The 13515-nt window shown below is 43.2% G+C and overlaps 1 protein-coding gene across 3 annotated transcripts in view; it reads left to right on the top strand.

The window, feature by feature from the left end:
- Positions 1–1743: 1743 nt before the first annotated feature.
- Positions 1744–13515, top strand: part of LOC143996840 (uncharacterized) — a 79811-nt gene continuing 68039 nt past the window's right edge. For all 3 annotated transcript variants that reach the window (XM_077492124.1, XM_077492123.1, XM_077492122.1), the window contains exons 1-2: positions 1744–1871; positions 10275–11426. In XM_077492124.1, coding sequence (XP_077348250.1) covers positions 10301–11426 — 1126 coding nt within the window. In that variant the 5' untranslated portion in view covers positions 1744–1871; positions 10275–10300. The remainder of the gene's footprint in view (positions 1872–10274; positions 11427–13515) is intronic.

Raw genomic sequence — 13515 nt, 5'->3', positions numbered from 1 at the left:
TCTGCAAAAAGTCAAATAGCCATAACTTACCTTCTGATCGATTAATGCCATGTACACACGACCGGTTTTCCCGTCTGAATAAACTCTGAAGGTTTTTCCAACAGAGTTCCACTGAAACTGTCTTATGTATACACAATCACACCAAAGTCCGATCAAGAATGCGGTGATGTACAACACGGACTAGAAAAAGGAAGTTCAATATCCAGTAGCCAATAGCCTCCGTCTCGTACTTGCTTCAGAGCATATGTCGTTTTTGGTCCGTCGGAACAGCATATAGACGAGCAGTTTTCCCGACAGGAATTGGTTCCATCGGAAATATTTAAAACATGTTCTATTTCTAGGTCCATCACTCTCATCTACTCAACCTTTTTGGGACTATGAACTTTAATCTTTGTTTTATATTAAAATTGGAATAGCATATTCAAGTCGAAAATATTTCATCACGTTGGAGATACATAATTAACTTTGCACTTTAATTTTTGTAATCATGGACATTTTTTATATTTATTCACTATTTTCTATGGATTAATTTTGTGTATTTTTTGTATAGTATCACATCTTATACTATAATCTTGTGCATTTTTTTACATATTTATTATTGTATATATGAGTTTCTATTTTTCACAAGCTACATTAATTAATTGTACTAGGCATATCACTATATAACTAATTATTTAATGAGGGATTCCACTGGAAAAAAAATCTTAAAAGCCAGCAGCTATAAATACTGCAGCTGCTGACTTTTAATAAATGGACACTCACCTGTCCCAGGGTCCAGTGATGTCGGCAGCCGAGGCCGATCGATCACTCGGCTGCTGCCGCCACCATTCTAGGTGAGGTAATCAGGAAGTGAAGCGTTGCAGCATCACTTCCTGGTTCCCTACTGCGCATGTGCGAGTCATGCAGCGCAATGGGAATGGTCCGCGCTGTCTCTGGGACCCCTGTGTGTCCCAGCAGACAGCGTGGTGGGACAGGAAGAGGAGTAGACTCCCGTGGCAGTCTATGCCTGGAAGTGGGTGCAAATACCTGTCTTAGACAGGTATCTGCACCCCCCTCCCCCCTGAAAGGTGCCAACTGTGACACCGGAGGGGGGGAGGGTTCCGATTAGCGGAAGTTCCACTTTAGGGTGGAAACCCGCATTAAGATATTTAAACGAACAGCGCCACACCTACCTCTATTTTTTTCTCCTATTTCTAGGTCCGTCAGAATTTTCTGAAAAAAAAAAGTCCTATGAGGCATACACACGATCGGAATATACAATGAAAAGATTCCGTCTGACTTTTTCTGTCGGACATTCCGCTTGTGTGTATGCGCCATTAGACTCTGTCACGGAACCGATCAAATTTGAGGCAGAAAGTTATCGATCTGTTTGTATCGATTGACAACACCAGGATACTTTGTTGACAAATATGATCATCTTTCGATCGGATTTTAGGATTACATGGCGGAAACAGGGATGCAAATGATGCTTTACGATCGTATCTTTGAAATAGAAGGCTATTTGAATAGGAAATAAGTACAGCAGAATAGAAACTCCAATAGTTTGGATCTGTGTGTGCATATTTCAGGAAGAAATAAGAGGAGGATGCAGACTAGGAAGAAAACCGACAGCTATAAAGGCTGATACTCCAAAAATGCAGACTGAATTCACAGCGATGGTCTCTGCTGTGCAGATACTGCACCTAGTGCTGATAAAGTTTGTTTAAAAAAAAAATAGAAAAAAAAAAAAAGGTATTGTGGGCGTGCACAGACTGGAGAGAGCAACAGGCAGCGAGGAAGGAGGTGCGCTGCCGGAAGCTCGCTCCTGATGTAGAGAAATGTGGGATGACAGCTGGCCCGGTACAAGGGGATAACTTGGAGCTGGGATCGGGGTGAGTACAGTCCAGGAGGGATCCGCTCGGTCCTAGCTTTCAGCGCGCCTTGGGGGCTGCAGGTCCTCATGTGACAAGTGCGGGACTGAGCTGGGAATCTGCATACTTCTGCAGTCAGGGAAGCGGATTAACACTGAGATACATTGCATGCACTCCGCACTTTCTGCAATGCACACACACACAAAACTATTTTATTGTACTAATCTCATTACTCGCTGATGTGTTTTCAGCAACAGTCCTAGAAAGAAATAAAAGTCCATAAATCTATCCCCTATTTGGTTTGTGCAAAAGTTATAGCGCCTACAAATCGATATACGGGATATTGGGATTTTTTTTATTTTTTTTACCAGAAATATGTAAAAGAATACATGTTGGCCTAAATTTATGAAGACATTTATTTTATTTTTTGGATATGTATTAAAGCATAAAATAAATAATGCTTTTTTTTTTTGTTTTTGTTTATAGCGCAAAAAATAAAAACTGCAGAGTCGAACAAATACCACCAAAAGAAAGCTATGTGTGTGGGAAAAAAGGCATCAATTTTGTTTGGGTACAACATCGCAGGGCCGTCCAATTGTTAGTTAAAGCGACGCAGTGCTATATTGCAAAAAACGGCCTGGTCATTAACCACTAGGGATGAGCTCAGGCGTGTTCGCATACTCCACGTGCAGAGGCCGCCAGGAAGTCGGTGCAGCGCTGCGCTAATCACAGGCAGTGAGACATTGCCCAATCTCTGCAGCTGCATATCGGCAATGTCTGACTGCCTGTGATTAGCGCAGCGATGTGCCGACTTCCTGGCGGGCTCTGCGCGTGTTCCATGCGAACACTCCTGAGCTCGTCCTTCTTAACCACCTCAATATACTTGCACCCCCTTCCTGCCTAGGCCAGTTTTCAGCGTTGTCGCTGTTTAAATGAGAATTGCGCAGTCATGCTACACTGTACACAAACAGAATTTTTATCATTTTGTTGCCACAAATAGAGCTTTCTTTTGGTGGTTTATCACCTCTGCCTTTTTATTTTTTGCTAAACAAAAAAAAAAAAAAAGCCTAAAATTTAGAAAAACAAAACAAACTTTTTCTTTTGTTTCTGTTATAAAATTTTGTAAATAAGTAAGTTTTCTCCTTCACTGATGGCCACTGAAAGGCGGCACTGATAGGCGACACTGATGGGTACTTATGGGTGGCACTGATAGATGGCATTGTTAGGCATCACTGATGGCACTGATTGGCAGCTGCCTGGACACTGGCATTTCCCTAGTGGGGAACAATGTGCATTTATTTATTTTGGGTAAAAAGTGAACTTATTCTTTAAAGCACCTCACAGTGCATGCACCAAAGCTCTGTTAGGCACACATTTAACCCTTTAATCGCCCTAGATGTTAACCTTTCCCAGCCAGTGCCATTAGTAGAGTGACAGTGTATAGTATTACCACTGATCACTGTATTAATGTCGTTGGTTCCCAAAAAATTTCAGTTCGTGTCAGACTGCCTGCCGTGCTATCAACGTCCCGCTATAAGTCGCTGATTGCCGACTTAGATGTCCCATTAATTCTATTGGGATACAGGAGCTGCACGGACACAGCCAGTGCTCCCAATTTGAAAACCCAGTAGGTGCGGGTCTGTGTTCAGGGTCCGCTTTATCTGCATTCTGGGGCCCACACTTGCAGCTGCACGGGTGTTATATTGGGAGTAGCAGCTGTATCTGTGCAGCTGCTGCATCACAGTAGACATCAAGGGGACCGCCTGCCTGCTTGGAAAACCTGCGCATTCCCTGCAAGTAAAAACTGACCTTTAGCCTAAATTCACACTGACTGATTGTGGAAAACTCAAATCTATACCAAGGAAAGATATAGCATAGAAAAAGATGCCACATACAGAGCCACAGAGGTATATTACCTGAATAAATGCAAATAATATAGAAAAAAATTGGAAAAAGTATTAAACGTTTTAAAAATATCCATGTAAAAACAGAAGGATAAAATCATTACAACCTCCACCATTCACCGTCTAATGACAACGTTGTCGATAAACAAACAAATAAGGGAACGTCTTCACTGCACGTGTACCATAGTATAATGCCCTATACACATGACCGGTTATTCCTGTCGGAATAAACTCCAAAGGTTTTTCCGACGGAGTTCCACTGAAACTGTTGTGCATACTCACACCAAAGTCCGATCGTCAAGAACGCGATGACATACAACGCGTACGATGGGACTAGAAAAAGGAAGTTCAATAGCCAATAGCTTCTGTCTCCTACTTGCTTCAGAGCATGCAACGTTTTTGGTCCGTCGGAACAGCATACAGGCGAGCAGTTTTCCCGATAGGAATTGGTTCCATCGGTAATATTTAAAGTATGTTCTATTTCTAGGTCCGTCAGAATTTTTGTTTTGTAAAAAAAAAAAAAAAAAAAAAAGTCAGATGAGGCATACACACCATCGGAATATACGATGAAAAGCTTCCGTCTTGTTGGACATTCCGCTCGTGTGTATGTGGCATAAGCCATAAAAAGCACTATACAATAAATGTGCAATGTGGCAGCAAACACCTTGGGGCCAGGCAGTCCTTATATGAAAGTATTGTGGAGGGACAGGAGCCTGCACATATCAAGACCAAAAAATTAAATCAAAAGGATCCGAAAATCAAAGGGTCAGAATCTGCAGTCTATGGTTATTGGGGAAGCGTATTTGTGAAACAAAGTACAGCACTAAAGAAAATTAACTGAAGTGAATGTGTATACAAATAACTGAAAATAAACAAACGTATATAGTGACATATATAATAAAAAATATAAAGTCCACTGTAAACCCTTAGAAGGGAAACAAAATTCCAATAATAAAAAGTCCAAATATGTGACATCCAATAAAATGTGAATAATGCACAAAACCAATCTTTAAGTGAATATCCAAAGAAAGATGCGAGACAAAAGGAATCCGCCACCATAAGCACTAGCCGCTTACCAGAAAACGTGGACCCACAGGCTAAGGCCTCTTTCACACGGCCGATTCGTTCAGGTCCGCCTGTCAGTTTTCCCGGCGGACCTGAACAGATGCTCCATAGAGGTCTATGGAGCGTTGGATGTCAGCGGTGACATATGTCTGCTGACATCCAACCCGCTCCAATCCGAAAAAGTGTGATGGAGGAAAATCCTACTTTTCTATCCATCATCGGGTGATGACGGACTGTGCGGTCCGTCATCATCCGATCTCTCATAGCGGAGAGCGGTGCTCTGACAGGTCTGTCCCTGCGCAGGGTGCAGAGATGGACCTGTCATCTTCCTGCTCAGCGGGGATCAACGGAGCGATCCCCGCTGAGCAAGCGGATATCCACGGGGCAGATTAGCACGGATCTGCCCCATGTGAAAGAGCCCTAAATATGATGACCCTGAAGATCCAGGTTTTCAGTATGGATGTAACCTCCAGGCAATCACTCTCATAGGCGTTGGATATAGTAAATTAGAGATGCATGGAAGAATGAACCCAACCAGAAAGATGTGGAAGAAGGAAAAAGGGGCACATAGTGTAATTCCGTAACGAATGTTTTATTAAAGAGTAATATAAGAATTGCACTTACATACTCCACATAGATAAAAGCGCTTCAAAACACAAATCAGCGGTAATAAGAGGATCAGCATATGGTCCCTATGGTTATTGGTGACATGCACAGGAAAGGTAAGGACTGTATAAGTAAAGCGAATATACCACGCTGTCTGTTAGAGATGGTGAGTTAGCAGCCAGCACAGCAAGAGATCCGTTGCAAAATATATAACGTGTACATATAACATGTGGAAAGTAAGTGCAGCGCTAATAAGTATTCTCTGAATAAACAGATTAAGGAGTGTATATAAATAAATTTTTTAATAATCACAATAACTTGAATTATAAACAAACAATGATGGACAAAGTATGATGATAACAATGTGCAAATGATACAAAAATTTAAGTAAAATAGTGTCCAAACAGCAAATAACTGATACAAGAGGCAGACAGTGAGGGCCGATTCACACAGCGATGCGATGCGAGGCGACACGGCTCGCCTCGCCTCGCTCTCGCAAGTCGCCCCCGTTCAGTACTATGGAACCGTTCTGAGAGGAGCGACTCGAGTCGCTCCGACTCAGAAAAAAGGTTCCTGTACTACTTCTGGGCGACTTCGGGGGCGACTTGCGTTGCACTATACAGAAGTCCTCTGCAAGTCGCCGCTGAGATCCCCGCAGGTCGCGGCGAGGCAAGTCGGAGACGCCTCGCCGCGCCTCGCTGTGTGAACCGGCCCTGAAGGTTATCCAAACAATATAGTGATAAGAGTATCTAAAACTTGATACAAAACAACTAAAAGGTAGACTGAGAGTCAGTGTGAATTTAAAGGCAGCAGAACGTGCTCAAACTTGCTGATATGTGGTCCTCCTCCAGAGAATCGAAAGGCTTACCAGAGAGATCATGCTGCTCAGCCCTGATCACCGTGGTCTGAGTCCATGCATCATACCTATCTGGCCCCTCTGATCTCTTCTCTCACCCCCCTCTTTCCTGTGCGTCTGTCTCCGGCCTGCCCCCTCCACAAATGATTTGGACCTGTACAAAAATGCAAAGTCAATAAAGATTTGGATGAGCGAGTTTGGGGTGAAGGAACTTGACTGGTCTGCACAGAGTCCTGACCTCAACCCAATAGAACACCTTTGGGATGAATTAGAGTGGAGACTGTAAGCCAGGCTTTCTCGTCCACATCAGTGCCTGACCTCACAAATGTGCTTCTGGAAGAAACATTCCCATAGACACACTCCTAAACCTTGTACATCCCTCACATTTTTGTAAAAATGTATTATTTTTTATGTGACAACACTGAAGAAATTACACTTTGCTACAATGTAAAGTAGTGAGTGTACAGCTTGTATAACAGTGTAAATTTGCTGTCTCCTCAAAATAACTCAACACACAGCCATTTAATGTCTAAACTGCTGGCAACAAAAGTGAGTACACCCCTAAATGAAAATGTCAAAATTGGGCCCAATTAGCCATTTTCCCTCCCTGGTGTCATGTGACTCGTTAGTGTTACAAGGTCCCAGGCGTGAATAGGGAGCAGGTGTGTTAAATGTGGTGTTATCACTCTCACTCTCTTACTAGTCATTTGAAGTTTGGCGTAGCACCTCATGGCAAAGAAATTTCTGAGGATCTGAAAAAAAAGAAGTTGAGTGCGCGTGCTCAGCATCATATCCAGAGGTTGTCTTTGGGAAATAAACATACGAGTGCTGCGAGCAATGCTGCAGAGGTTGAAGGGGGGGGGGGGGGGTCAGCCTGTCAGTGCTCTGACCATATGTCACACACTGCATCAAATTGGTCTGCATGGCTGTCGGGCCAGAAAGAAGCCTCTTCTAAAGATGATGCACAAAAAAGCCTGCAAACGGTTTGCTGAAGACAAGCAGGCTAAGGACATGGATTACTGCAATCATGTCCTGTGGTCTGATGAGACCAAGTTAAACTTATTTGGTTCAGATGGTGTCAAGCGTGTGTGGCGGCAACCAGGTATGTCTTGCCTACAGTCAACAATGGTGGTGGGAGTGTCATGGTTTTGGACTGCATGAGTGCTGCTGGCACTGGGGAGCTACAGTTCATTGAGGGTACTGTGACATGCTGAAGCAGAGCATGATCCCTTCCGAGACTGGGCAGAAGGGCAGTCTTCCAACATAACATAACCTCAAACATGCCTACAAGATGACCACTGCCTTGCTAAAGAAGCTGAGAGTAAAGGTGATGGACTGGCGAAGCATGACTCCAGACCTAAACGCTAACGGAAGGTGGAGAAGCGCAAGGTCTCTAACATCCAGCTCCATGATGATGTGGAGGAAGACTCCAGTGGCAACCTGTGACGCTCTAGTGAATGCCCAAGAGAGGGTTAAGTCAGTGCTGGAAAATTAATGGTAGCTACACAAAATATTGACACTTTATGCCCAATTTGGACATTTTCACTTAGGGGTGTACTCACCTTTGTTGGCAGCGGTTTAGACATTAGTGGCTGTGTGTTGGGTTATTTTGAGGGGACAGCAAATTTACACTTACCGTATTTATCGGAGTATAACGCACTTTTTTCCCCCTTACAATCAGGGGAAAATCGCGGGTGCGTGTTATACGCCGATCCTCCGCGATTTCCGCACGATTTTTGGGCTCTGGGCGGCGAGAAGGGCCGAGAGTGCCGAAAGCCGCCAAGAACTTCCGGGCGCCGCCGAGATACACAGGACATCTCGGCAGCACCATTTTTAAAAACATAAGCTGACATCACTGATGCACAAGGCTACAATGACTGACAAACTGCATGACAAGGCTGCAATGACGGACAGGCTGCATGACAAGGCTGCAAATGACACTGACAAGGCTTCAGATGGACACTGATAAGGCTGCATTGATGGGCATTTAAATGTAAGTTTTTTTTTTTTTCTTTAAATTTCCCTCCTAAACTTGGGGTGCGTGTTATACGCCGGCGCGTGTTATACGCCGATAAATTCGGTATACAGAAAAAATAAATAAAGTCGCGCTACGGACTACCCACTCTATCTGTGGCTAAAATAAATTAAATAAACTAAAAAACTGTGAATGGTGATGTTAGTAAGGGTTAGAGCTGCCTATGCCTAGATCCTCCACCCCTTGTAGGTAGGGGGAGGGGGGGGGGTGAAATGTAAAGAATTAAATAGTGGGCTATGGCGCCAAAACCCAATGTATGTGCAAACTGTGTATAAAGGTATATGTGAATTTAATTTGTATAACAGTGCTACCAAAATTCTTTTAATATAGCTAGTATGTGCATATATGTACTAGTACTGCTGTGGCCCATACATATAATTTGCTTATACTAATAATAAATTCATAAAAATTCCTAGGAAATTCATGAAGAACATCCAAAAAAATGTGCAAATTAATTAATCTCAACAAACATGCAAAAATTGTGCAAAATATTTAGTCCCAAAGAGCGTCTTTCTACATGAAAAAAACTTTTCAAAATCGCATTCTAAAATTGCTGGAAAGTCACATGCAGTAATATTCCAGGTGGTGGTAGTAGAATAAAGTGACCAGTGCAAAAAAAAGTGCCAATCATCAATGTAGAGAAAACACTCTTCCCCGGTGCGCCACTCAGTATTGTGGTAATGTGAATGCTCTCACCAGATCAAATACCCCTTTGGGGTTGGACAGGCTTTCACATTATAAGCCACTGTGCTGCTAACTGGATGCTGCTGCTGGTGCACTGGGGGAATGTTCGCTCTTCACTTTATATGTACTCCGTTATTATGTGCATGGAGGAAAGAGAAACATATTCATGGTGAAAATACGTTTAAAACCACTTTTTATTTGGTTATAAGAAAGAGAGTTACTCACATTTGCTCATAAAACTATTTGCGTATATAAACGAACTGAAAACAAACTCCGCCGGCCGCTGCTGGCTATGGGAAGGGTGCACGTACGTAGCCACGCCCTACGCGTTTCGTCAGAGCGCTCCAGAAGACGCTCCACGTAGGTGCAACGTATTTGCACCATGGATATGTTTCTCTTTCCTCCATGCACATAATAACGGAGTACATATAAAGTGAAGAGCGAACATTCCCCCAGCGCACCAGCAGCAGCATCCAGTTAGCAGCACAGTGGCTTATACTGTGAAAGCCCGTCCAACCCCACAGGGGTATTTGATCTGGTGAGAGCATTCACATTACCACAATACTGAGTGGCGCACCGGGGAAGAGTGTTTTCTCTACATTGATGATTGGCACTTTTTTTGCACTGGTCACTTTATTCTACTACCACCACCTGGAATATTACTGCATGTGACTTTCCAGCAATTTTAGAATGCGATTTTGAAAAGTTTTTTTCATGTATAAAGACGCTCTTTGGGACTAAATATTTTGCACAATTTTTGCATGTTTGTTGAGATTAATTTGAAAATTTTTTTGGATGTTCTTCATGAATTTCCTAGGAATTTTTATGAATTTGTTATTAGTATAAGCAAATTATATGTATGGGCCACAGCAATACTAGTACATATATGCACATACTAGATATATTAAAAGAATTTTGGTAGCACTGTTATACAAATTAAATTCACATATACCTTTATGCACAGTTTTCACATACATTGGGTTTTAGCGCCATAGCCCACTATTTAATTCTTTGAATACGGTATACAATCTATACACTCACTACTTTACATTGTAGCAAAGTGTAATTTCTTCAGTGTTGTCACATGAAAAGATAGATCAGTTATGCGTTATGATTGACCTGTAACACATATTAAATAGGCGTTCTCGCAGTGTGGCTGCAAAAATGGAAATGCACTTTAAAACTTTTATTTGTGAGGTTGAGAAGTGTATAAATGTGTATAGCTCTTCACTTTGTTAGACTACATGTAAAGGTTGTATTTGTTCTTTTCATAGGTTCACTGCTGCTTCTGTTTTTAGAAATGGATGATTTCAAGTTGAAATTCAAGCATATAACTCCTGTAACTTTGCATATTAGTGCAGAGATTGCAACTTCTTGCTTTTACACATCCACTGCGGAGAGCTTTGATGCCAGGATTGCCAATCTGGTGGAAGTATTTCTATTGGAGATTTACAGGTGTAAATTGTGCCAGTTTACTAGCAGCCTAAAAAACAAAATCTGCCATCATGTGTTGGATGTTCACCAGTTAGATCAAACGCCTCTTATCCCGGAGAGCACAGACCAAGAAGAAAATGATTCCTTTAGCATTGGGGAGGAAATGGCACAGGAAAACAAAGAAAATGAAGAAAACCTTGAAAAAATGCCTTTCTTGTATAGGATGCTAAACACAATGAGCCCCGCATCATGTGATATGAGCCTTGGGGACCAAAGTGCTAACACAAATCTAGCCAGTGCAAGTGAAGTCAATTCATTATTTGAAGGAGAACAGTCAGACTTCCAGCTGGACGAGTCTGTTCCCAGTGACTCGGTTCCTCCATCAAGTAGTGCGAATTCACCCAAAAGCAAAGATGAAGATGATGCACAGTGTGAGCACCTCTTATCTCTTGGTCTTTATCGGATATCTAGCATACGGCCCCTTCCTTCATCAGCGGAGGTAAAGGTCTCCAAAAGCAGCACGGCTGATGAATGCGTCAGGACAGAAAGTAGACATAGGAAAGAAGCAGATCTACCATCACAGATTGGTGGGCAGGTCAGTGATGATGAGGCTAAGAAACCAAACTATGTATGTTCTTCTTGTCGTCTTCAACTGGAAACAAAAGACACTTACAAAATACACATGCAGTGCCACAAACCTGGTGGTGGCTTCAAGTGTGTGCATTGTGGCTGTCTCCTGACTGAATGGAGTCTGATGGACAAACACATCCAAAGCCACCATCTAGTTAGAAAAAGCTATCAGTGTCAGGTGTGTGAGAGAAGGTTCATGACGCAGAGTGCATGGAAAAGCCACATGAAAGGACATGACAAGAAGAGTGAAGTGTTCCTGTGCACCAAATGTCCTTTATCATTTGACAGTGACAATGTCAGAAACTTGCACATCGCTTGCCATTATGATGACATCTTCAAGTGTTGCCATTGTGGACTAGTGGGTATGTGTCATTGTTCGTGTGGCTCAGGTACTGATTATTTTTCGGTTTCAGCAAGAAAATGGGTAGACATTACAATTCAGCAATAAACCTCACAATTATGGTAACCAAAATGACAAAAGTCTGAAATTTTGCCATGATACCGAAAACTGCAAAAATGCCATGTCCCCAAAATCTATGTGCAGTCACTGGGGGGAGGCTCTTCTCCTGCAACCCATTCATAAGCAGTGATGGCATGAACGGGAACGGAGAGGAATTAGAAAATAAGCAAGGAAAAAAGAAAAGAGGGTTATAGACTAGAGAGGGGAAGGGGGTAACTGAGACTTAGGAGCCCCAAATTGAGCAATCAGATAAGGCCCAAACAGGTTGGTTGGAGTGAGGAAATTTCATAAGGGTTCCATGATTCCCACATTTGGCATGCGATTCATTCACAATACTGGACATTCGCTCATGAAGCATCATAGCGGTAATAATAAGTAGTGATGGCCGAACGGTTCGCCCGGCGGTCGTTTCGCGGCGAATTTCCGACTTTCGCCGTCCGCGGGTTCGAACGCCTTTTTCCGTCGTTCGCCCCGGCGGACTTACGTGTTTAATGTATACAAGAACTTTAACCTTTCGTGACACGTTTATCATGTGTTACAGGACAACCAATTGAGACATGACAGCTCATGGACACTTGGACATTCCCCCTAACCTATAAATACACCCGATCCGGTGGCCATTTTACATTCTTTCTTCTGTCACTGTAGGGAAAGGATCCTGTGTGGAGTAGGGACAGAGAAAACGCTAGCTATTTGGTACACAAAAGTTCTTTTCAGGACTGGTATAGGTGTTAGGTCAGCAGCCTGAGTTTCTTTTGTCAGTTTAGATAAAGGGACAGAGCGCTGTATGCTGCTATTTTAGGGACAGCTCAGCCAGATTAGTCTTTCTTCATCATCATCATCATCATCATCATTAGCTGTTACTATCAGGTCCACAAAAGAGCTGTTCCAGCTAATCGTTCCAGCCTACTCTTTTTTGCCAATTTGTATAGGGACAGGCAGGAAGCAGTGTGTCAGGCAGTGAGGATAATTTTAAAGACTTGCTGTTACTATTAGTTCCACAAAGGTTCTTTTCAGGACTGGTATCAGTGGTACGGTAATAGGCTTGTACACGTATAATATTCTTTCTTCCAAATATAGAAAGAATATTATACTTGACTGCTGCCCTTCTGCTGCAGTCTGCTAATCATTCACAACTCACTTGTTCCACAAAGCTCTTTATCAGGACTGGTAACTTGGTCTGTCTAGGGTGCTACGGTACATAGGCTTGGGTGCGGTACAGTCTGCTGTTCTGTAAGGACCGCTATCGGTCCACAATAGATAGGGTTGCCGTGCACTACTGCTGACCGCTGCCCTATACTGCAGCAGTCCTTCAGCGGTATAGGGACTGACGCACAGTCTGCTAAACACTAATACACAACCTGCTTGGTCCACAAAAGTTCTTATAAGGACTGGTAACTTGGTATAGGGTGCTACGGTACATAGGCCTGAGTGCGTTACAGTCTGCTGTTCTGTAAGGACCGCTATCGGTCCACAATACATAGGGTTGCCGTGCACTACTGCTGACCGCTGCCCTATACTGCAGCAGTCCTTCATTGGTATAGGGACTGACGTACAGTCTGCTAATCACTAACACACAACCTGCTTGGTCCACAAAAGTTCTTATAAGGACTGGTAACTTGGTATAGGGTGCTACGGTACATAGGCCTGAGTGCAGTACAGTCTGCTGTTCTGTAAGGACCGCTATCGGTCCACAATACATAGGGTTGCCGTGCACTACTGCTGACCGCTGCCCTATACTGCAGCAGTCCTTCAGCGGTATAGGGACTGACGCACAGTCTGCTAAACACTAATACACAACCTGCTTGGTCCACAAAAGTTCTTATAAGGACTGGTAACTTGGTATAGGGTGCTACGGTACATAGGCCTGAGTGCAGTACAGTCTGCTGTTCTGTAAGGACCGCTATCGGTCCACAATACATAGGGTTGCCGTGCACTACTGCTGACCGCTGCCCTATACTGCAGCAGTCCTTCATTGGTATAGGGACTGA

Source organism: Lithobates pipiens, unplaced genomic scaffold (assembly GCF_037356315.1).
Source record: "Lithobates pipiens isolate NorthernLeopardFrog02 unplaced genomic scaffold, aLitPip1_a1.2 Scaffold_19, whole genome shotgun sequence".
Classification (NCBI taxonomy): Eukaryota; Metazoa; Chordata; class Amphibia; order Anura; family Ranidae; genus Lithobates; species Lithobates pipiens.
This window is presented reverse-complemented; position numbering and strand designations above follow the sequence as displayed.